The 26,241-nt window shown below is 39.6% G+C and overlaps 1 protein-coding gene across 1 annotated transcript in view; it reads left to right on the top strand.

Annotated features, from left to right (window-relative positions):
• ILVBL (ilvB acetolactate synthase like) overlaps positions 1-25,559 on the top strand; it is a 144,732-nt gene extending 119,173 nt beyond the window's left edge. The window contains exon 16 of the mRNA XM_053690578.1: positions 22,616-25,559. Coding sequence (XP_053546553.1) covers positions 22,616-22,794 — 179 coding nt within the window. The 3' untranslated portion in view covers positions 22,795-25,559. The remainder of the gene's footprint in view (positions 1-22,615) is intronic.
• Positions 25,560-26,241: the final 682 nt, after the last annotated feature.

Raw genomic sequence — 26,241 nt, 5'->3', positions numbered from 1 at the left:
TCTAAAGCCTCTTGTTTACATTATCTTATTCTATCTTACTTCTAGGCATTAGGCCAGGGTACATTGGCAAGGCCGAATAGCTAAAGAAACTCATAACATGCATATAATTCTCACTGCATAATACCCCAGTATAATAAAGTCTATTCATTACAAAATGGCTGCGAGGAACAAGATGGCTGCGAAGAACAAGATGGCTGCCATCAGGTTCATATTACCCCTAACATACCATCCTTTTATTCTAACAGAATAACATAAAAATAGACAGGCATAGAAAATTAGTAAAGCCTTATATTATGGTAACAGAACTCTGTGAGAATACTAAAGAGAAAAATATTCGCATGTCGTGATATACTTTTATAGGCTAATTGTCACTGCATATAGGTACAGTCCCTCCAATACCTTCCATCTATCCTCCAGCCTTCCCAAAACTACCGGTCTACCAGCACAGAGACCCAACCAGCCCCCATCTACCCCCAAACAACGCTGCATCATCTATCTCTCCACCTGCATTGCTAGCACCCCCCCAATATGTCCAACAGTTCCTTTTCCACAGTAAAGCATGACATAGCAACAGCACAACTGTCTCTAGGTGGCCTCTGAATACTTTAAGAACAGTCTTTGTCCATTTGAGAGCGCTGCACCTTGACACTTTGCTATAATACAGTTCTCCAACAGTTCATTTGCAGTAGGGGTGCTTATCCACGGTTCTTCCGCAGGGAGATACTGGAAATCTGATGGTTTGTTCATGGGGTAGACAAGGCAACCAGTGGATACCCATGGCAAGCAGACACTCGAGTCACAGGGAGTCTAGGAAGCAAACAGAAACAGTACAGGATGAGTACACACCGCAATACAATCACAATTATGTCCAAATAAAACGTCACTTTCATCCTATGTCATTTAAAATCAAACAAAAGATTGTTGATATATAATACAACTTAAATACATTGACATTTCTCAGAGAAAAATTTACAACTTCTCTATATCACTTTGAACTTCTAAAAAATAAAAGAACCTTGTGTTGCTTTATTCTGGATGGCTGCTATCTATAATGCTTATAATTCTCCAACCTAAATTCTCTCACACTCCTATATGAGGAAAGCATACAAACAGAACATCATTTAAAACTACAAGCTCTTTTAAAGGTAAACACATCTTTATGGTAAGAATTACTCTCTTTGACAAACATCAGGAATGACCAAATTCACTTTGCAGATACCATACTAATTAATAAAAGGGAAAAATACATTTGCTTTCATAAACTATAATTATGCTATTCCCTGAACAAACATTTCTCTGTATATTTACTATAAACTTCTAGCTTAGACGTGTCCTTCTTAGACCAAATATGATCAATAAAAATAAAACAAATACAAGAAAATACAAAACAAGCAATATAAGGAATGGAGTTAAAACAATACTCCCCTAATTTAATTGGTTGATCCTGTAACAGCATAACAGGACTTCCATATCGAGCGGTAAGGCACAGTCCAGAGAAGGATAGTCTTTATGTCCTGAAGACACACATCAGAGAAAACAGTCATGGATTACCCAGAGTCCAGTTCTGGGGCTGGTACCAGCATGTAAAGCAAAGAATGGATCCAAAGATAGTTCAGTAACTTTTTTTTTACTGCAGTATGATGGTTAAAACAAGCTTGACAAAAGGTCTTTCATCTTTATCTTTTCTTTCTTTAAAGGTTTACTTGCTTTCAATCTTTAATCTTTTGAAGAGTGCACTTATGGAATTTTGCCTGTACAGATTTTACCTAAATATGGAAACTCAAAAATAATTCAGTTAGTGTGTTTCAATCTCTGAAGACAGCATACTCTCATCCTGCAAATACAAATATAGTGTTAAGAACCACATAGAAAAATAAAACATTTTAGGCCTCTGAAATATGAGAGCAAAATAAAACACAGAAAGACAATAAAAAGATCTAATCCTAGGGACGTAGTGCATCCTGCATAGGGGTAAGACAAGGAAATTTTAGGGCACAGCTGGTGGTTAGACAATAAAATTGTACAAGGAGATTCAAAACGTTTTAGGTTCACCTCCTAAAAGCAATCACCCCCATTACATAACGATATTCATCAATACTCATCAATACTTCCCCCATGTTTGCGTGAAACATCTCATGTGACACGCAAACACAAGATAACAAGAAACTAACGATAAATCATGCACTCCACTCATGCAGAGACAATTCTCAATAGCAAGCAAAATGAAAGACACTTCACAATTCAATATGCTGTCCACAAAAGAGAAAAACATAACAAACAATGAAAACCAATCGTTCTTGTCTTACACAAAACGAAACATTAGCTGCTGACACAAATTTCAAACAACCACAATTAACTTAGAATGCAACACATATTCTGACATTCGCTGAAATGCAACACACTCAGAACATGACAAACAATTAAAAACATCCACTATGTACAAAACTTTAATATCACACAAAGAAAGCAATCACAGCAGATGCCCAAGAAACTTAAGTTACAGATTGCACAAATAAAATTGCGCTTATTTGGGACAGATCAGATAACCACAGTAGCCACTGTTAAAGGGACATTCTAGGATAAATGAAAATTCATTATTCAGATAGGACTTTTAATTTTAACCAACCTTCCTAGATTAAACCAAACATAGGTAGGCTTATATGCTAATTTTTTTTAAACCTTTGAGGACTGCCTCTTATCACAGGCTGTATAAATCTCATTACAACACCAAGAGACAGAATACACGTAAGCCATATAAATAAAACCAAAACTGTGAACAGATAAATTAGCAAGTTATATAAATGCAGTAGAATCAGATAAAATGTGCATCATTTGTTTGCTGACCCCTATTGCCTTAATTAGGGGTGTTTATTTGTAGACACCTTATAGACCACGGCTTAACTGTTAAGCAGCAATCAAAGTCATTGCAATAATAGTGGTAGACTAGTTAATAACCAAATAACTATATATATTTTTAAAGTGTCACTGAAATCACTTCATTAAATAATATCTCATTTATTTATTGAACGCAGTGGGGGTTATTTTAAATAACAAAGAGTTATATCTGTGAGATACAGTTTGACAGCCACAGAAATAAAATTATCATTTTTAAGCTATATTCTGTGACAGAATATAATATAAATACTTGTTTCTTTGTAGTGAGCAATTTATAGTTATCATTTTTATAACATAGAACACCAGTACTGCCGCTTTAAATGTAAAATGCAAATCGTTCTCTCTGCAACAAAGCCAAACAGAGAAACTTTTTTTTTTTAAAGAAAAGCAAAACATGCACAGTGTTATCATTCCTCTCAAAGATAGTAAGGCAAGCTCAAAGTTTCATTTTTACTTAAAGGAGAAACACTGTTTACTGCTTAAAAATATAAAATTCACACTAAAACGTGATAAAAGCTAATTAGTTTAACCACAACAAAATTATTGGATTTAACGTTGTATATAATTTGATATTCCCCATTCTGCAGCTCTCCAGCCAAATATAACAACCGTATATAACACAAAAAATAAGCTTTCTGAAAAAGAATACTAATACAATTTCCCCTTTAAATTAACACCAATGATCCTTATAATAAAAAAATGCATACTGACGTTCATTAAATAGCCTAAACAAGCATAAGCAGCATAAGAACGCACTCACAGTGGGATGCAGGCTAATTAAAGGGACATTTTAACCAAACTAAAAATAATCTTTAATTGAAACTGCTAACACAGTGAAATATACTAGTGTTAGGCTTACAGTAAACCTCATCGTCTTTTATGTAAATATTCCCTTAAATTCTCAGATGTTATACCAGTTTTCCTGTATCCCTTTAAATATTTTCTCTCCTGGTTTTTCTTGTTTTTTTTTTTTTCTTTTCTGTCCGCTAGTCTCACGGATCCCGACACTAAAATTGTAGACAACTTATCACTTCAGTTTGCATTACAGAGAGAATTAAGTTATGCTGCAAAAAAAATATCTGCTATCTGAACAGCAAATTTAAAATAAATATATACAAAGAAAGGTCTCTAAAAATATATTTAGCAAACTACTAATACAGGGTTATTGCACTGGTTCTTTAAATAAGAAAATGACAATTTTCTATTGCTCCGTCTACGCACTGAGCTCTGATTTTCCAGACAAATATAAGATAATATGCCGCTTGTGTAACAAGTCATGGACAATACATTAATAGCAACACCTTGTTACAGTGAACCGTCCCTTTAAGGACTAACCATTCATCACGCAAATTACATATGTATATCCTAACCATAATTTAGGCTGCTTGTATGATTTACCACACCAATTTCACCTCTGTACTGTAGCATGACCTGCAGATTAATTTACTTGCAACAAAAACGGACGCCCTTTTAGAAAAACTTTCAATTACAGCCTATAAATATATTTCATTGTGTGCACCCACGCCGTGCACAGACCTTACAAATACAACATACGTTAACCCATTAATCATACCAGAAACAATTTCATATTTACCAGAGCGTGACAAAAAATCACACACACCATCGCACTTTCAAAGCCACTTTCAAAGCCGTTACTTCACTTGCAAAAACAATATCATATCTTTACATGCCGCCACACAATTATCACTTAAAACTAAAACTGCATATGAATACCACATACTTAAAACATGCTGGTGACTTTGAAATACAGTTACATAAAATAACATTACAAAATATCTTCTTAAAACGTCTGATTTCCCAACAGAGAAACATAAGGAAACATTCTTACGATACAGACGCACAAATTCATTCCATCTCGCATACCAGAGATTCACTCCCTTTTTTCCTTTCTCAGAAAAACATCTATTTCATAGCGTACGACATACATATATATATATAAAAAAACACTAGATTAACTTTTCACCATTTCTACAATGCATTTTTTCTTTTTTTTCGAAACCCCACAAAATGGCCACTTTTGCAGGGTTTGAGACAATCATTTTCAAATAATACATTCTGTTCCTGGTCCAAAGTAAATCTGTTACACGCATACCATAGTGAGAACCTACAGACCATCACACATTATGCATCTCAATATACAAAATTTCAGTTTTGTTACTGCAAGCAAACAAAAAAAATCTTACAAACGGAGACAGGATTTCTTTTCTCTCTCTTTTTTTTTTCTTTTCTGAGCTATGTGCGCGCTCAGTGGTGGCCCCCCTTCTTTGCCTGCTACATTCTTTAACACAGAGATTTCTCTATTTATCAAACAGCAGTACTTACTGACCGTGTTTTTAAAAAAATATTTCTGTCTTTTGCAGAAACTATTAACTCTTCTTTTCTTTTACCTTATACATGTAATTTTCTCTGTGCATTCTTATCTATAAGCAGTTCCCCTTTCTCAATACAATAATAGCCACAATTAACATGCACAGCCACTTAATATTTTCTACTCACAGCATAATTTTATATAGCAGCAAAAGCAAGCATCAGATATCAACATGAGCTTCAGGTGGGTAACAAAACTCTATTATGGGAATGAATATGGGAAACTTCAACACACGTGAGACTTACTCACTTCACTGCCAAGTTGCCCGGGGGACCTTATCTTAAAAGAACCTCCCGTCGACTGGCATACATATATTACTTGTGCGCTTATCACCGACAGGACTCACAATACCTGTCGTGTCCCAGCACAGGACTGATTACCTGTCTGGAGGGGTATCACAACTGCCGGCAGGACTTTAACCTCCGCAAACCTGTGCTTCAACCACAGGAACCCCTTTAACCTTATATCATATATTATCAACACCTATTACCAGACTAAATTTAGGTTCAAATTCACAGAAAGAAAGCATGGTAAAAGCACTCATAGTTACTCACTGCAAATCCCACTGTCCTGACGCCAAAACTGTTAGGTGTCCCCTTCAGGGGGTAAGTGTCAGTGCAGGCCAAAGCCTGGGGCCTAGTGTACCACCTGAGGCATATGTAGATTACCTGATAAGGGCCCCTTAGAATGACTCAGACCACGCAGCATTATGATCGAAAGCCAATTCTGTTTATTGCACAGTGCAAGCCTTTCTTATAGTGACATACAGGGTTAAGGGGATGACACGTTAGGACCGCGTCATCTTACACAGTTATACAGAGCAATTTACAAGGAAAAACTGGAACATGAGTTTCTCATAACAATATTTACAGAGTCATAACAAACTACCATCTGCAGAGACAACCGAGTGTCTAAAGCCTCTTGTTTACATTATCTTATTCTATCTTACTTCTAGGCATTAGGCCAGGGTACATTGGCAAGGCCGAATAGCTAAAGAAACTCATAACATGCATATAATTCTCACTGCATAATACCCCAGTATAATAAAGTCTATTCATTACAAAATGGCTGCGAGGAACAAGATGGCTGCGAAGAACAAGATGGCTGCCATCAGGTTCATATTACCCCTAACAGTTTGCTTAAAAAGATGTTTGTTCAGCAAGGTTACCTTCTACAACCAATTTCATGCATTGTCCCTGTCGCTACAGCCGCATGTTTCTGGTTCGATGATCTGATAAGAGCGGTCGATAGTGATTCTCCTCCTTTGGAGGAGATTATGGACAGAATCAATGCTCTCAAATTGGCTAATTCTTTCACCCTAGACGCCACTTTGCAATTGGCTAGGTTAGCGGCTAAGAATTCTGGGTTTGCTATCGGGGCGCGCAGAGCGCTTTGGTTGAAATCTTGGTCGGCTGATGCGTCTTCCAAGAACAAGCTACTTAACATTCCTTTCAAGGGGAAAACGCTGTTTGGCCCTGACTTGAAAGCGATTATCTCTGATATCACTGGGGGTAAGGGCCATGCCCTTCCTCAGGATCGGCCTTTCAAGGCAAAAAATAAACCTAATTTTCGTCCCTTTCGTAGAAACGGACCAGCCCAAGGTGCTACGTCCTCTAAGCAAGAGGGTAATACTTCTCAAGCCAAGCCAGCTTGGAGACCAATGCAAGGCTGGAACAAGGGAAAGCAGGCCAAGAAACCTGCCACTGCTACCAAGACAGCATGAAATGTTGGCCCCCGATCCGGGACCGGATCTGGTGGGGGGCAGACTCTCTCTCTTCGCTCAGGCTTGGGCAAGAGATGTTCTGGATCCTTGGGCGCTAGAAATAGTCTCCCAAGGTTATCTTCTGGAATTCAAGGGACTTCCCCCAAGGGGGAGGTTCCACAGGTCTCAGTTGTCTTCAGACCACATAAAAAGACAGGCATTCTTACATTGTGTAGAAGACCTGTTAAAAATGGGAGTGATTCATCCTGTTCCATTAAGAGAACAAGGGATGGGGTTCTACTCCAATCTGTTCATAGTTCCCAAAAAAGAGGGAACGTTCAGACCAATCTTAGATCTCAAGATCTTAAACAAGTTTCTCAAGGTTCCATCGTTCAAGATGGAAACCATTCGAACTATTCTTCCTTCCATCCAGGAAGGTCAATTCATGACCACGGTGGATTTAAAGGATGCGTATCTACATATTCCTATCCACAAGGAACATCATCGGTTCCTAAGGTTCGCATTCCTGGACAAACATTACCAGTTCGTGGCGCTTCCTTTCGGATTAGCCACTGCTTCAAGGATTTTCACAAAGGTACTAGGGTCCCTTCTAGCTGTGCTAAGACCAAGGGGCATTGCTGTAGTACCTTACTTGGACGACATTCTGATTCAAGCGTCGTCCCTTCCTCAAGCAAAGGCTCACACGGACATTGTCCTGGCCTTTCTCAGATCTCACGGGTGGAAAGTGAACGTGGAAAAGAGTTCTCTATCCCCGTCAACAAGGGTTCCCTTCTTGGGAACAATAATAGACTCCTTAGAAATGAGGATTTTTCTGACAGAAGCCAGAAAAACAAAGCTTCTAGACTCTTGTCGGATACTTCATTCCGTTCCTCTTCCTTCCATAGCTCAGTGCATGGAAGTGATCGGGTTGATGGTAGCGGCAATGGACATAGTTCCTTTTGCGCACATTCATCTAAGACCATTACAACTGTGCATGCTCAGTCAGTGGAATGGGGACTATACAGACTTGTCTCCGAAGATACAAGTAAATCAGAGGACCAGAGACTCACTCCGTTGGTGGCTGTCCCTGGACAACCTGTCACAAGGGATGACATTCCGCAGACCAGAGTGGGTCATTGTCACGACCGACGCCAGTCTGATGGGCTGGGGCGCGGTCTGGGGATCCCTGAAAGCTCAGGGTCTTTGGTCTCGGGAAGAATCTCTTCTACCGATAAATATTCTGGAACTGAGAGCGATATTCAATGCTCTCAAGGCTTGGCCTCAGCTAGCGAGGGCCAAGTTCATACGGTTTCAATCAGACAACATGACAACTGTTGCGTACATCAACCATCAGGGGGGAACAAGGAGTTCCCTAGCGATGGAAGAAGTGACCAAAATCATTCTATGGGCGGAGTCTCACTCCTGCCACCTGTCTGCTATCCACATCCCAGGAGTGGAAAATTGGGAAGCGGATTTTCTGAGTCGTCAGACATTGCATCCGGGGGAGTGGGAACTCCATCCGGAAATCTTTGCCCAAGTCACTCAGCTGTGGGGCATTCCAGACATGGATCTGATGGCCTCTCGTCAGAACTTCAAAGTTCCTTGCTACGGGTCCAGATCCAGGGATCCCAAGGCGGCTCTAGTGGATGCACTAGTAGCACCTTGGACCTTCAAACTAGCTTATGTGTTCCCGCCGTTTCCTCTCATCCCCAGGCTGGTAGCCAGGATCAATCAGGAGAGGGCGTCGGTGATCTTGATAGCTCCTGCGTGGCCACGCAGGACTTGGTATGCAGATCTGGTGAATATGTCATCGGCTCCACCTTGGAAGCTACCTTTGAGACGAGACCTTCTTGTTCAGGGTCCGTTCGAACATCCGAATCTGGTTTCACTCCAGCTGACTGCTTGGAGATTGAACGCTTGATTTTATCGAAGCGAGGGTTCTCAGATTCTGTTATTGATACTCTTGTTCAGGCCAGAAAGCCTGTAACTAGAAAGATTTACCACAAAATTTGGAAAAAATATATCTGTTGGTGTGAATCTAAAGGATTCTCTTGGGACAAGGTTAAGATTCCTAGGATTCTATCCTTCCTTCAAGAAGGATTGGAAAAAGGATTATCTGCAAGTTCCCTGAAGGGACAGATTTCTGCCTTGTCGGTGTTACTTCACAAAAGACTGGCTGCTGTGCCAGATGTTCAAGCCTTTGTTCAGGCTCTGGTTAGAATTAAGCCTGTTTACAAACCTTTGACTCCTCCTTGGAGTCTCAATTTAGTTCTTTCAGTTCTTCAGGGGGTTCCGTTTGAACCCTTGCATTCCGTTGATATTAAGTTATTATCTTGGAAAGTTTTGTTTTTAGTTGCAATTTCTTCTGCCAGAAGAGTTTCAGAATTATCTGCTCTGCAGTGTTCTCCTCCTTATCTGGTGTTCCATGCAGATAAGGTGGTTTTACGTACTAAACCTGGTTTTCTTCCAAAAGCTGTTTCTAACAAAAACATTAACCAGGAGATTATCGTACCTTCTCTGTGTCCGAAACCAGTTTCAAAGAAGGAACGTTTGTTGCACAATTTGGATGTTGTTCGCGCTCTAAAATTCTATTTAGATGCTACAAAGGATTTTAGACAAACATCTTCCTTGTTTGTTGTTTATTCTGGTAAAAGGAGAGGTCAAAAAGCAACTTCTACCTCTCTCTCTTTTTGGATTAAAAGCATCATCAGATTGGCTTACGAGACTGCCGGACGGCAGCCTCCCGAAAGAATCACAGCTCATTCCACTAGGGCTGTGGCTTCCACATGGGCCTTCAAGAACGAGGCTTCTGTTGATCAGATATGTAGGGCAGCGACTCGGTCTTCACTGCACACTTTTACCAAATTTTACAAGTTTGATACTTTTGCTTCTTCTGAGGCTATTTTTGGGAGAAAGGTTTTGCAAACCGTGGTGCCTTCCATTTAGGTGACCTGATTTGCTCCCTCCCTTCATCCGTGTCCTAAAGCTTTGGTATTGGTTCCCACAAGTAAGGATGACGCCGTGGACCGGACACACCTATGTTGGAGAAAACAGAATTTATGTTTACCTGATAAATTACTTTCTCCAACGGTGTGTCCGGTCCACGGCCCGCCCTGGTTTTTTTAATCAGGTCTGATAATTTATTTTCTTTAACTACAGTCACCACGGTACCATATGGTTTCTCCTATGCAAATATTCCTCCTTAACGTCGGTCGAATGACTGGGGTAGGCGGAGCCTAGGAGGGATCATGTGACCAGCTTTGCTGGGCTCTTTGCCATTTCCTGTTGGGGAAGAGAATATCCCACAAGTAAGGATGACGCCGTGGACCGGACACACCGTTGGAGAAAGTAATTTATCAGGTAAACATAAATTCTGTTTTTCTATAGTTCTCCGGTTATTGCACTAGCGATGGAGGATTCTGTTACTTAGAGGGAACGCCCTCTATTCCTAAAGAGTAATTCCTGTTTATAATGTGAGGAGGCCTTAGTACCGCCCCCTCAATTATGTTCCATATGCCTTGATAATGTGATAATATCAAACATGTTTAATACCACTGAGCCGTCCACCTCTGAGGAGTTGTCGTCCAGTGAGGTGTGTACCCTACATGCTTATCTCTCTACACATGCAGTTTCCCGTAGAATTGCTGATCCTCCATCTGGAGGGGGCCACTTTTTCACCAGACATTACTGCGCAGCTTAGACGGCGGTGTCTGCGGCCTTGAATGCTTTACCTCGCCCTGTTTTAAGCGCAAGCGAAAGGTTACATATTGCACTCCTTCCCAGAGTACATCAGATAATTTATTGGATTTAACTGCTAGGGTTATCAGTAGATGAAGTTCTTTCTGAGACTTCAGAGTATGAACATTCTGGGTCGGAGTCTGCTGCCTCTAAACCAGACTTTAGTTTTAGGAATTTGCGTTTTTTTCTAAAGGAAGTTTTTTGGCAAATTCAGCTAAGACTTATTTCCCTCCCCTTTAAGGTAATGATTTTGTTTGGTCCAGGCCTGGACTAAATTATCTCCTCGGTCACAGGGGGCAAGGGTGCCCTTCTACCGCAAGAGAATATGAACGAGTCTAAGGGACAATTTTCATTCCTTTCGTTTTGATAAAGCACATCTCAGCAGTCCTCCGCTAAGCCTGAGCAAACCAAGAGCTCTTGGAAGCCGGCTCAGTCCTGGAATAAATCCAAGCAGAGCAAGAAGCCCGCCGAGTCTAAGTCGGTATGAACGGGCGATCCCCGGTCCTCTTCTGGGTTGTGTAGGGGGCAAACTGTCGCTCTTTTCAGTCGCTTGGTTCAGGGACGTGCAGGATCCATGGGTCCTGGAGGTCATAGCTCAGGGTCACAAGATAGGTTTCAAGTCTAAGCCACCCAAGGGCAGTTCCTTCTCTCTCCTGTCTGCCTGACCAGAATGGAGGGAATCTTTTCTGGGGTGCGTATGGGATCTGTCCTCTGAGGAGTTATTGTCCCGGTGCCTATCGCAGTGAGAGGTTTGGGATACTATTCAAACCCTTTTTCGTGGTTCCAAAGAAGGACCTGAAGTGCTTAAACAAGTTTTTAAATGTCTCCTCGTTCAAGAGGGAGACAATAGGTCCATTCTTCCCCTCATTCGAGAAGGGCAGTTCATGACCACAATAGATCTGAAGGATGATCTCTTCACGTACTAATCCTCAAGGACCACTTCCAGTTCCTAGGGTTTGCGTTCCTGGAGCAGTTTATTGATCTTCTGTTTGGTCTAGCTGGTATAGTGGTGAGCATAACTGCCTTCCAAGTAGTTGCCCCGGGTTTGATTCCCGGCCAACGCAGCATTCTCCAAGAAGTTTTTCGGAGTGTGGACCATTCGGAATCTCTCCTCTGTCTTCTTCGATCCCATGGATGGAAGATAAATCTAGAGAGAGTTTTCTTGTATCGAGTACCAGGGTGGAATTTCCGGGTACTATAATAGTCTCCATAGACATGAGATTTTTTTCTAACAGACCAGAGACGTTGCAGGCTAGCTTCAACATTTCTTGCCTTCCAGACCTCCTTAAGGCCATCTGTGGCTCGGTGTATGGAGGTGATTGGTCTCATGGTGTCCAGCATGGACATCATTTCCTTTGCCAGGTTTCACCTCAGACTGTTGCAACTGTGCATGCTGAAGCAGTGGAACGGCGATCATTGAGATCTGTCTCAACAGATTTCTCTGGACAACAGATCGAGAGAATCGCTCTTTGGTGTTTTTGTCTGGATCACTTGTCCCAAGGGATGTCCATCTCAAGACTATCCTGGGTGATTGTGACTACGGTTGCGAGTCTTTCAGGATGGGGAGCTGTTTGGGGTGGACTCAGGAGGAAAAGCTCCTTCCCGATTGCATTTTGGATCTTTGGACAATTTACAATGCTCTGAAGGCTTGGCCTCCAAGGGTCCGTCCCAGTTTACCAGATTCCAATCAGACAATATATCTTCGGTGACTTACATCAACCATCAGGGGGCCACAAGAAGCTCCCTAGCTATGAGGGAAGTATCTTGGATCTGGAGTGGGCGGAGACATACATTTGTTCGCTGTCAGCGATCCACATTCCGGGTGTGGACAACTGGGAAGCAGATTTCCTCAGCAGACAATACTTTAATCCGGGGGGATTGGTCTCTCCATCCCGAGTGTTTGCAGATATTTGCAAGATGAAGATCTTATGACGTCTCATTTCCAAGTTACCCAGATATGGGTCGAGGTACAGGGATCCTTAGGCAAAGCTAACAGATCCATTAGCGGGGCTTTGGAGGTTAAATCTAATTTATCTTTTACGGCCGTTACCACTACGTCCTAGTGTAGCGGTTCGAATCAAGGAGGCGTCAGTGATACCGATTGCTCTGTCTTGGCCGCGAAGGATAGGGTTTCGCGGACTAGTCACAGGGATCTGCTGACCAAGGTCTCTTTGTTCATCTATGTTTAGATCTCTGAGGCTGACTGCGTGGAGATTGAATGCTTAGTCCTAGCTAAGAGAGGGTTTCTGAGAGTGTTATTTTTACTCTCATTAAAGCTTGTAGCTGGTTGCTTGTCGCATCTATCATAAGGTGTGGAGGACCTACTTATTTTGTTATCCAGGATGAACTGGAGAAGGGATTTCTGCAAGTCCCCTGAGGGGACAGATTTCGTCCCTGTCTGTGTTACTGCACAAGAAGTTTGCTGAGCTTCCTGAGCTTCTCTTGTTGAGGCTTTGCTAGGATCAGACCTGGGTTTAGATCTATTGCTCCTCCTTGGAGTTTAAATCTTCTTCTTTAGGTTTGCACGGGCTCCGTTGGAGCCTATGCATGATGTAGACATTAAATTGTTGTCTTGGAAGGTTCTTTTTCTACGGGCTATTGCTTCTGCGCTTAGAGTATCTGTGATTACTGCGTTGCAATGCGTCCATTCTTATCTGGATTTCCATGCTGATAAGGCTGTTTTACAAACCAAGTTAGATTTTCTTCCTAAGGTTGTGTCAATTCGCAACATCAATCAAGAGATTGTGGTTCCTTTCAACGTAATTCTGGATGTAGTTCGTGCCTTAAAGTCCTATCTTCAGACCATGTAGGAATTTAGATTCTTTCTCTGTTTGTTCTCTTTCCGGGAAGCGTGGGGGTCAGAGGACCTCTTCGACTTCCTTATCTTTTTGGATGAGGAGTGTACTCCGTTTCGCATTGAGACAGCAGGACATAAGCCTCCTCTGAGGATTACGTCTCATTCAACTAGAGCTTTGGCCTCTTCTTGGGCCTTTAAGAACGAGGCCTCTATGGAGCAGATTTGTAAGGCGGCTACTTAGTCCTCTTTACATACTTTTGAAACCTTTTACATATTTGATGTTTTTGCTTCGGCTGAAGCAGCTTTTGGGAGAAAGGTTCTGCAGGCTGTGGTGCCCTCAGTTTAGGGTCCGCCTCCTTTTACCCTCCCATTTTTTTCAATCCGTATCCTCTAGAGCTTGGGTATTTGTTCCCACAAGTAATGAATGAAGCAGTGGACTCTCCTCCCATTAATTTCATTTCCATCTGTGGGAGGAGAGTCCACTGCTCCCGCCCGTTTCTCCAGGGGATGGACCTAAATTTAATAATATCTTCTGGCACCATTTATACCCTGATATTCTCCTACTCTTCCTTGTTCCCTTGGCAGAATGACTGGGGGATGAGGGGAGTGGGGGAGGTATTTAAGTCTTTGGTTGGGATGTCTTTGCCTCCTCCTGGTGGCCAGGTTCTTAATTCCCACAAGTAATGAATGAAGCAGTGAACTCTCTCCCACAAATGGAAATTAAATGATCAGGTAAGCATAATTTATGTTTGTATTCAACATCCTTATTTAAAAACATGTTTTATGCAGACCTGCATTTGCTCAGTACTAAATAAAATAGTTGTAAAAAGGTTTCAATTTGAATTTAAGAGACTGCTTTAGGTATTATCAATGTTAAAAATAAATAAATGGTATGAACAGAGTAAGCTATGGGAAATCCTATGTTACAGAGCTACCAATAAAACTAATCAAGATACCGCATAAATCATAAATAAATAATATTGTCACTTACTAGAATTGTAATAAGTATTTGATGACGTATTTGAATGCTGTTGTTTGAATGCCAATCTAAAAGTGTTGAAAATGTAGACCTATATATGTATTACTTAAAGGGACATGAAACACATTTCAGATAGACGCTTTGAAGTAATAAATTAGACTATTTTTTTCAGTGGTTTTCCATCTTTCACTTTCTGGTTAATTTTTGTTAATTGTGGCCTCTTACATTCTTTCCTTTTCACATAGTCTCTGCTAATGTTACATTTAAAGCGTCAAAAAGTACACATTATATTTTCTTTATTACCCATATGTAAAATTTAGAAATTATTTTGCTGTACATTTCTTCTCTCTTTGATGGAATATTCACATACCTATCCAGTACTTTATGTATATCTAAGCTATCCCAACATAGACTTGTAAAGCTTGGCTTCAGCTGTTTTGCTTAGGTGGTATTTGATATGACTTCTCTCTGCCAAACTGCCTACTAATATATTTCCTGCTGCTACCCCTGACCCTACAGCACCCTCAAAAATGTCTTTAATGTAGACCTGTTAACTACCTAGGAAACTTGTCCTCCTCTTTGCATCATCCAATGAACTATAACATTCCGACCTAAATACAGAAACTTTTTGAAGTTTTATGTTTTCCCATTATCGTTTGGTGGCTACAACTTGTGTGGTGAAAGTCATCGTCAACTGAAAATTACCTAAAAACCTGAACAGCGGGCAGTTTGTCTTAGCTCTGGCTTTATGTTTTATTACAACCAACACCATATCATCAGAAAGTCTTCTGTGAGAAAAAAGCCTCACTGTCCTCCAGAATAGGAAGCAAGAGTCTAGCCTGTTGAATACATGTTGCTTCTTTGGGGGTTTCTTCTCTTGCTTGCTCTCACATTCCTTTCACTGTTGTCCTCATAATCTTTAGGTCACAAATTGTCCCTGAAGCTTTTGCTGTCATTCCTGCTGTAGAGGTCAAGTTATGTATTGTTTACTACACCCACTTCCACTTAAATTGTATTTTAATTGTGTATCCAAAATGCTTTCCCTCTTACTATAAAACATGTTTTACCTTCCAAACTTATCATTTGGTCTCAAGTAATTTCAAACTCTCCTACATAGAGCTTTCCTGGTCTCCATGGATAATCTTCTTGCAGGAGTTGTTATTCATCTGATTTCCTCACATGAATGGTGATATAGATGTTTTCAATCTTCCTTGTGGTTCCTGTCAACAAGTTTGTTAAATGTTCCTGAGTTAAAATGGCCATTCTGTTGCATTCTGAGAGCATGGAAACTGGCCAATCCCATTGAACTAAAAATGCTTATTTAGATATATATAAAAGTTTGTAACTCTTCTTTTTTTTGCTCTAGTTACAACCTCAAAGTTGTTACAGCAACCTTGCCAAAGTGATATTATCAGATTTCTTTATTTTTCTAGTCCACATCTTCATCACTTCCTCATCCTGCAATCAGGTGCTGGCTTACATCTCCCCTTTTCTGTAGAGCCTTCATCATCATTGATGATTAATAAAAAAATGCAAGCAGTTTCCTATGGTTAAGATTGCCTTCTTGGAAATCATCCAAAATTCTTCTGTTTTTGTCATTCTTATTCTTTCCTGCTTGTCGGCAAAGCATTATCTCCACAATACTTCCATCAACAAGAAACCTAAAGTGCATATTTGGGAGGGTTATTGGCTTATAGTAGTGGCTGTAGAAATTATTCTATTTTCCAGATATTCACTTTTCGCCATCTTTGAGACCATTCTGTAAAGAATCAATCACAGATCATTGTCTTATCTCCCACAATATGTAATTCCCTCACTTCATGGTGTTATGAGAGACGTTTGCTGCAGGCCTATGTCTCCAACTTCAAAATTGGCTGATTATCAATACAGACAATTCTTTATGGGATACAGCCTGAAACTACCTCCTTGTGTAAGTGCTTTGTTTCTCAGGAGATGTCTCTCTTTCCATTAATGTTTTGTAACTCATAGACAGATCAACATATCCCTGCACCATATGCAGAAGGCTCTCACAGGCCTTTCTGTGCTGGTACAGTCAGGCAATTGGTGTGTATTGCCTTACACAAGTCAAGGGGTCATACACTTCTATTATCTAATGTGCTTCGGTCTCTTGGCATTCTTTGTTGAAAAGCATACCTTGGTAGGCTCGGGAGCAGCAATGCACAAGTGGGAGCTAGCTGCTGATTGTTAACTGCACATATATGTTGGCTGTCATTGGTTGGCTCCATCCGTTCAACTAGCTCCCAGTAGTTCATTGCTGCTTTTTCAAAAAAATGATAAAGAGAGAATGAGACAAATTTGATGATAAAGTAAAATGGAAAGTTATTTAAAATGACTCGCAGCTATTTGGAACACTTGTTCTGGAGATTTTTCTTAGGCCTAGATTTAGAGTTTGGCTCCTAACGCTGGTTATAGGCTACCGCCGATATTTGGAGTCAGTCAAAAAAGGGTCTAACGCTCACTTTTCAGCCGCGACTTTTCCATACCGCAGATCCCCTTACGTCAATTGCGTATCCTATCTTTTCAATGGGATCTTTCTAACTCCGCTATTTAGAGTCGTGTCTGAAGTGAGCGTTAGAAATCTAACGACAAAACTCCAGCCGCAGAAAAAAGTCAGTAGTTAAGAGCTTTTTGGGCTAACGCCGGTTCATAAAGCTCTTAACTACTGTGCTCTAAAGTACACTAACACCCATAAACTACCTATGTACCCCTAAACTGAGGTCCCCCCACATCGCCGCCACTCGATTAAATTTTTTAACCCCTAATCTGCCGACCGCCACCTACGTTATACTTATGTACCCCTAATCTGCTGCCCCTAACACCGCCGACCCCTATATTATATTTATTAACCCCAAATCTGCCCCCCACAACGTCGCTTCCACCTGCCTACACTTATTAACCCCTAATCTGCCGACCGCAAAGCGCCGATACTTACGTTATCCTTATGTACCCCTAATCTGCTGCCCCTAACACCGCCGACCCCTATATTATATTTATTAACCCCTAATCTGCCCCCCACAACGTCGCCGCCAACTACCTACAATAATTAACCCCTAATCTGCCGACCGCCACCTACGTTATCCTTATGTACCCCTAATCTGCTGCCCCTAACACCGCCGACCCCTATATTATATTTATTAACCCCTAATCTGCCCCCCACAACGTCGCCGCCAACTACCTACACTTATTAACCCCTAATCTGCCGAGCGGACCGCACCGCTACTCTATTAAATTTATTAACCCCTAAAGCTAATTCTAACCCTAACCCTAACACCCCCCTAAATTAAATATAATTTTATTCTAACGAAATAAATTATCTCTTATTAAATAACTTATTCCTATTTAAAGCTAAATACTTACCTGTAAAATAAACCCTAATATAGCTACAATATAACGAATAATTACATTGTAGCTATTTTAGGATTAATATTTATTTTACAGGCAACTTTGTAATTATTTTAACCAGGTACAATAGCTATTAAATAGTTAAGAACTATTTAATAGTTACCTAGTTAAAATAATAACAAAATTACCTGTAAAATAAATCCTAACCTAAGTTACAATTAAACCTAACACTATACTATCATTAAATTAATTAAATAAAATACCTACAATTACCTACAATTAAACCTAACACTACACTATCAATACATTAATTAAATACAATATGTACAAATAACTACAATGAAATAAACTAACTAAAGTACAAAAAATAAAAAAGAACTAAGTTACAAAAAATAAAAATATATTTACAAACATAAGAAAAATATTACAACAATTTTAAACTAATTACACCTACTCTAAGCCCCCTAATAAAATAACAAAGACCCCCAAAATAAAAAATGCCCTACCCTATTCTAAATTACTAAAGTTCAAAGCTCTTTTACCTTACCAGCCCTGAACAGGGCCCTTTGCGGGGCATGCCCCAAAGAATTCAGCTCTTTTGCCTGTAAAAAAAAACATACAATACCCCCCCCCAACATTACAACCCACCACCCACATACCCCTAATCTAACCCAAACCCCCCTTAAATAAACCTAACACTAAGCCCCTGAAGATCTTCCTACCTTGTCTTCACCATGCCAGGTATGACCGTCCGTTCCAGGCTCCGATATCTTCATCTAAGCCCAAGCGGGGGCTAGACATCCATCATCCGACGGCTGAAGAAGTCCAGAAGAGGCTCCAAAGTCTTCATCCTATCCGGGAAGAAGAGTAGATCTGGACCGGCAACCATCATCTTCCAAGCGGCATCTTCTATCTTCATCCGATGAGGACCGGCTCCATCCTGAAGACCTCCACCGCGGACTCATCTTCATCCGGCGACGTCCAACTGAAGAATGACGATTCCTTTAAGGGACGTCATCCAAGATGGCGTCCCTCGAATTCCGATTGGCTGATAGGATTCTATCAGCCAATCGGAATTAAGGTAGGAAAATTCTGATTGGCTGATGGAATCAGCCAATCAGAATCAAGTTCAATCCAATTGGCTGATCCGATTAGCCAATCAGATTGAGCTCACATTCTATTGGCTGTTCCGATCAGCCAATAGAATGCGAGCTCAATCTGATTGGCTGATCGGATCAGCCAATCGGATTGAACTTGATTCTGATTGGCTGATTCCATCAGCCAATCAGAATTTTCCTACCTTAATTCCGATTGGCTGATAGAATCCTATCAGCCAATCGGAATTCGAGGGACGCCATCTTGGATGACGTCCCTTAAAGGAACCGTCATTCTTCAGTTGGACGTCGCCGGATGAAGATGGAGCCGGTCCTCATCGGATGAAGATAGAAGATGCCGCTTGGAAGATGATGGTTGCCGGTCCGGATCTACTCTTCTTCCCGGATAGGATGAAGACTTTGGAGCCTCTTCTGGACTTCTTCAGCCGTCGGATGATGGATGTCTAGCCCCCGCTTGGGCTTAGATGAAGATATCGGAGCCTGGAACGGACAGTCATACCTGGCATGGTGAAGACAAGGTAGGAAGATCTTCAGGGGCTTAGTGTTAGGTTTATTTAAGAGGGGTTTGGGTTAGATTAGGGGTATGTGGGTGGTGGGTTGTAATGTGGGGGGGGGTATTGTATGTTTTTTTTTAAGGCAAAAGAGCTGAATTCTTTGGGGCATGCCCTGCAAAGGGCCCTGTTCAGGGCTGGTAAGGTAAAAGAGCTTTGAACTTTAGTAATTTAGAATAGGGTAGGGCATTTTTTATTTTGGGGGTTTTTGTTATTTTATTAGGGGGCTTAGAGTAGGTGTAATTAGTTTAAAATTGTTGTAATATTTTTCTTATGTTTGTAAATATTTTTTTATTTTTTGTAACTTAGTTCTTTTTTATTTTTTGTACTTTAGTTAGTTTATTTCATTGTAGTTATTTGTACATATTGCATTTAATGTATTGATAGTGTAGTGTTAGGTTTAATTGTAGGTAATTGTAGGTATTTTATTGAATTAATTTAATGATAGTATAGTGTTAGGTTTAATTGTAACTTAGGTTAGGATTTATTTTACAGGTAATTTTGTAATTATTTTAACTATTTTAGCTATTAAATAGTTCTTAACTATTTAATAGCTATTGTACCTGGTTAAAATAAATACAAAGTTACCTGTAAAATAAATATTAATCCTAAAATAGCTATAATATAATTATAATTTATATTGTAGCTATATTAGGATTTATTTTACAGGTAAGTATTTAGCTTTAAATAGGAATAATTTATTTAATAAGAGTTAATTTATTTCGTTAGATTTAAATTATATTTAAGTTAGGGGGGTGTTAGTGTTAGGGTTAGACTTAGCTTTAGGGGTTAATACATTTATTAGAATAGCGGTGAGCTCCAGTCGGCAGATTAGGGGTTAATGTTTGAAGTTAGGTGTCGGCGATGTTTGGGAGGGCAGATTAGGGGTTAATACTATTTATTATAGGGTTAGTGAGGCGGATTAGGGGTTAATAACTTTATTATGATAGCGGTGCGGTCCGGTCGGCAGATTAGGGGTCAATAAGTGTAGGCAGGTGGAGGCGACGTTGCGGGGGGCAGATTAGGGGTTAATAAATATAATATAGGGGTCGGCGGTGTTAGGGGCAGCAGTTTAGCGGTACATAAGGATAATGTAAGTAGCGGCGGTTTACGGAGCGGCAGATTAGGGGTTAAAAATAATATGCAGGGGTCAGCGATAGCGGGGGCGGCAGAATAGGGGTTAATAAGTGTAAGGCTAGGGGTGTTTAGACTCGGGGTACATGTTAGGGTGTTAGGTGCAGACGTAGGAAGTGTTTCCCCATAGCAAACAATGGGGCTGCGTTAGGAGCTGAACGCGGCTTTTTTGCAGGTGTTAGGTTTTTTTTCAGCTCAAACAGCCCCATTGTTTCCTATGGGGGAATCGTGCACGAGCACGTTTTTGAATCTGGCCGCGTCCGTAAGCAACTCTGGTATCGAGAGTTGCAGTTGCGTTAAAAATGCTCTACGCTCCTTTTTTGGAGCCTAACGCAGCCATTCTGTGGACTCTCAATACCAGAGTTATTTTAAAGGTGCGGCCAGAAAAAAGCCAGCGTTAGCTACACGGGTCGTTACCGACAAAACTCTAAATCTAGCCGTTAGTCTCTTACTAAAAGTTTATAGGGTATAAGTTCAGCTCCAGGACTGACAATCCCGTAGCTTTTGAACTGCCAGTTTCTTGGAACATAACTCATTCTCTAGCTTTTATCATGTTGTTACCATCATCCATGCTGTTTGTGGGCTCCTTCACCCATATTCCGCTGTGTGTGGATCTTTTTTCTCAGAGTTTGTTTCTTGGATCCTGGCAGGCTGGAATTATTATTAGATTTAGGCCTCTCCTCATCTATAATTTATTTATTGAATGTGTACAGCCCAGGTACTTTTCCTGTTGAGCACATGTAGAAGTCTTTTACTCTACCCTTGCCATGAGGCCTCTCTGGATCAGTTGTGTACAGTGGTCAACATGTTTTCTTTATTTAATGTTTCACTCTATCTTCTTCTAACATATTCTAAAAGATTTTGGAAATAAGTTTTTGCCGTTAGACACCTAGAGATTTGTGTCCTGTTTGTGACCATGCCCTACATTCCATTATTATGATTTTCAGTGCTTTGAACTTGAGGGAATATTTGGTAGTAAGAAGGGTCTTCCTGTACCATACTTTGTTTGAAGTCCGCTTTCTGCCAAGCAGTGGCATAAATATTACCCAAAAGGTAGAGTATTATTTCTTGTTGTTCAAGCTGTTACTTAGAATGTGAATAAGGGGATCTAATGGTAAGTATACAAATTATGTTTTTTACATACAAACTCACATACAGTGCAGCCTTTAAAGGGACAGTTTACACCAGAATATTTATTGTTTTAAAAGATAGATAATCCCTTTATTACCCATTCCCTAGTTTTGCACAACCAACACAGTTATATTAATACACTTTTTACCTTTGTGATTATCTTGTATTTAAGCCTCTGCAAACTGCCCCTTATTTCAGTTCTTTTGACAGACTTGCATTTTAGCCAATCAGTGCTGGCTCCTAGGGACTCCACATGCGTGAGCACAGTGTTAGCTAAGAGGCGGCCTTCAAGGGCTTAGAAATTAGCATATGAACCTCCTAGATTTAGCTTTCAACTAAGAATACCATGAGAACAAAGCAAAACTGGTGATAGAAGTAAATTGGAAAATTGTTTAAAATGACATGCCCTACTTCCATATTCACAATTTTTGGGGAGCAAGATCCTACTAAGCATGTGCACAAGCTTACAGGGTATATGTATACTAGTATGTGATTGGCTGATGTCTGTCAGATGACACAGGGCCGGAAAATGGGCGAAAAAATTAATTTGTCAGAAAAAAAATATACTGCTTATTTAAAATTCAGAGTAGGTGTTAAATCAGTGTCTTTTTATTATGCACTTTTTAATTATGCAATTCTACTGCACTGAGTGGTCCTTTAAGAATGACAGGAGGCTTGGTTAGTTTCACACACCACTTCTATTAACTTTCAAATTGTGGTTAGTTTTAACCAATTTACTAAAAAAATAAAAAAGATAAATACCCTAATATAACAATAATATATCAACTAAATTACTGATAATGCCCATTCCTTCTGTGCAGATTATCATGTTGTAGCCGAGGGCTTTGGTGGAAAAGGCTTCATCGTTACTCGTCAGGAAGATGATCGCATAGCTGACATCATCAAGCAAGCGCAGGAATCGTGTACAAAGGGAAAAGCCACACTAGTCAACGTACTGATTGGAAAAACCAATTTTAGAGACGGATCTATTTCTGTGTGATGCAGCTATACAAAGTATGGTTGTACTTGATTAATAGATTTTGTACCTCCTTGGAAACGCATTCATTGTTTTCATTTGGGTAAAAGATAACTCAGGTACTATCACGGTATTTATGGTGCAAGTAGAATCGGAATGTTAATATGCAATACGTGACTTTCTTTTAACTAATTTTCCTTGATTGTATTTTAAACCGTTTTAATAGTGAGGATTAAAAATACTATATTATAATAACAGAGGGTGAAATTGATAACATTTTCTGCCACTTTTGCTAATTTAAATCTCTAAAAACACACCTAATACGCTTATCTCTTATGATCACTATATAACTATGTAATAGGGTTTTCGGCAGGAATTTTACCCCAACGACATTGGTGCAGGGCTTTGCAAAGGGATTAAGTTTTAATTGAATCCTATCTCTTGCGCTGAAGCCAGAATGTCAAAATGCAGCAGTACTTACTTTGTCTACTTGGGCATCCTCTCTTTGAGGTGTTATGGGAGACAATGGGGCCGAATGATCAAGGGCCGAATGACCCCTGATCCCCCTGTTTCCGCACGATTCTTCAGGCTCGCTTGAAACAGGAGTTAAGAAGCAGCGGTCTTAAGACCGCTGCTCCTTAACTCGTCCGCCGCCTCTGAGCAGCGGACAGCAATCATCCCGATCGAATACGATCGGGTTGATTGACACCCCCTGCTAGCGGCCGATTGGCCACGAATCTGCAGGGGGCGGCATTGCACAAGCAGTTCACCAGAACAGCTTGTTCTATGTTAAATGCCGACAGCATATGCTGTCGGCATTTAGTGATGTCGGGCGGACATGATTCGACACAGCGAATCATGTTCGTCCTCCATATGATAATTCGGCCCCAATATCTCAGTATAGTCAAGATTTCTGTCTGTTTATGGTCTGTTATCTTGCAGATACAAAACTGTAGCCATGTATTGGTACCTTAAATATCTGAGATTATAATGTTACATTGCTACATTATGTGAAGAATATTGGGACAGTTTTCATAACAATTGAATGTATTTAGTAAAACAGTGCTAGTTAAAGGGACATAATTCTCATATGCTAAAGCAATTGAAAGTGATGCAGCATAACTGTAAAATGCTGACAAGAAAATATCACCTGAGCATCTCTATGTAAAAAAGGAAGATATTTTACCTCAAAATTTCTTCAGCTCGCCAGAGTAAGTGCTGTGTAAACAGTTATGCCCAGCTGCTGTCCAGCTGCCTGCAAGCTGAACAAAAAAAAATAACCAATCAGCATCAGCAGTGATCTCATTATATTTCACTGAAATCTCATGAGATTTCATAGAACTTACTAAAACTGAATAGGAAAATAACATGACTGTGGCTGCACATGACAGATACACACACCCTAGCTTGTCATGGAACAAGCATCCTGACTGGCTGCTTAAATTCTCTTTACATTGGGTTGTGAATACTTAGAAAATTTGAGGTAAAATATCTTTCTTTTTTACATAGAGATGTTGAGGTGATATTTTCTAGTCAGCCTTTTACAGCAATGCTGCATCAGTTTAATGTGCTTCAACATTTGGATATCATATACCTTTACGTCATTGATTACCGCATTTTCTTAAATTTAATTTTAGTAAACACTTTAATCAGCTAATAATTTATAGCAAAGGAAAGATACTGGGTTGTTATGTTTTGCTGTTTGCTTTTTTTAGTGAGCAAACCATATTGCAGGATTTTATTTTGTTTAAAAGGATACTTTTTACTTTATTCTTTGAGAAAGAGGGAATTTTAAAATGTATTACAGTATATTTTTCTGTTAATTTAAATTGATACAGATTTTATGTAGCCTTTTTTTCATTTAAATTTTTTTAACATGTTTAAAGGGACAGTCAACACCAGAATTTTTGTTTAAAATAATAGATAATCCCTTTATTACCCATTCCCCAGTTTTGCACAACCAACACAGTTATAATAATAAACATTTCCTCTATAATTACCTTGTATTTATGCCTCTGCAAACTGCACCCTTATTTCAGTTCTTTTGACAGACTTGCATTGTAGCCTATCAGTGCTGACTCCTAAGTAACTTCACGTGCACGAGCTCAATGTTATCTATATGACACACATGAACTAACACCCTCTAGTGGTGAAAAACTGTCAAAATGCATTCAGATTAGATGTAGCCTTTAAGGTCTAAGAAATTAGCATATGAGCCTACCTAGGTTTAGCTTTCAACTAATACCAATAGAACAAAGCAAAATTGGTGATAAAAGTAAATTGGAAAGTTGTTTAAAATTACATGCCCTATTTGAATCAAGAAAGTTTATTTGGACTTGACTGTCCCTTTAAATCCTGTTCTTTTATATGTATAACTATAATGTTTGAGCACAGGGTCCCATTAATTGTTAGCTCAGTGGACAACCAGACTATTTTATTTAAAGTTCCAATCGTTTTGTCTTAAAACTGACCCATAATTGCACACTTTTCCCTACATAGTAAATTGTGTACCATATTTATTCAGTATATTTATCTGATGTGTCTTCCAGGATTACGCATTTCCTTCCTAAATATGGGATTTGTTTTTTCCCCATTTTTGTTCAAGAGAATGTACTTGGCTTTTTTATCTGCTACTAAAATGACTAGTGTTGAATTCTCATCATATTAAAAAAAAAAAAAGAAATTAGATGTTAATATTTTAATATGAAATCTAAAATTTTCTTATTGTAAATTTCTGTAATCTTTGTAGACTTATGTAAAATGTGTAATATAAAAATTCCAATTAAATAGTTGATTGTGTTTTTTTTCCAACAACCTTTCTCTAATTTATGTCAGCCTTCATGTGTTTATTATTAACAGGCATTGGACTACAAACACCATGTGACCTGGATCCAAAATACTTTATGTAAAGGGAAAGTAAAGATTTTTTTTAATGTAGTAATAGTATATATCATCAGGTAAGCACCACATTGCAAAACATCTGCATACAAAATAAACATGTTTTTTTTATGCATTGTTTTGCAGTCCAGACAAATACCACTTGAAAAACATTTTTAAGTATGTGCATCTTCTTGTATAATTGTGCTCCTGCACCAATAAAGCAATCCCTATATTCTGAATCTTGCAGCATGCCCCCAGCTTCTCCTGAGGCACAGATGAAAACACAATTTTTAGAGTCAAATTACAGAAAAAACAGGCAAAATAAATAATAAAAGTACATTTTAAAGCTCTTTTACTATGCACAATTACACATTTTGGACTGCTATCCATAGTGCGAGTCACAATAACAATATCTGGACCGCACTAACTTTAACACGGTATTACAAGTGAAAAGTGAGCGCGACCGCTCAAGAGCAAACTAATTTCTTTCATGTAATTGGCAAGAGTCCATGAGCTAGTGACATATGGGATATACATTCCTACCAGGAGGGGCAAAGTTTCCCAAACCTCAAAATGCCTATAAATACACCC

The sequence above is a fragment of the Bombina bombina genome, chromosome 8 (genome assembly GCF_027579735.1).
Source record: "Bombina bombina isolate aBomBom1 chromosome 8, aBomBom1.pri, whole genome shotgun sequence".
NCBI lineage: Eukaryota > Metazoa > Chordata > Amphibia > Anura > Bombinatoridae > Bombina > Bombina bombina.
Note: the sequence above shows the minus strand (reverse complement) of the source record. Positions and strands in the feature narration are given on the sequence as shown.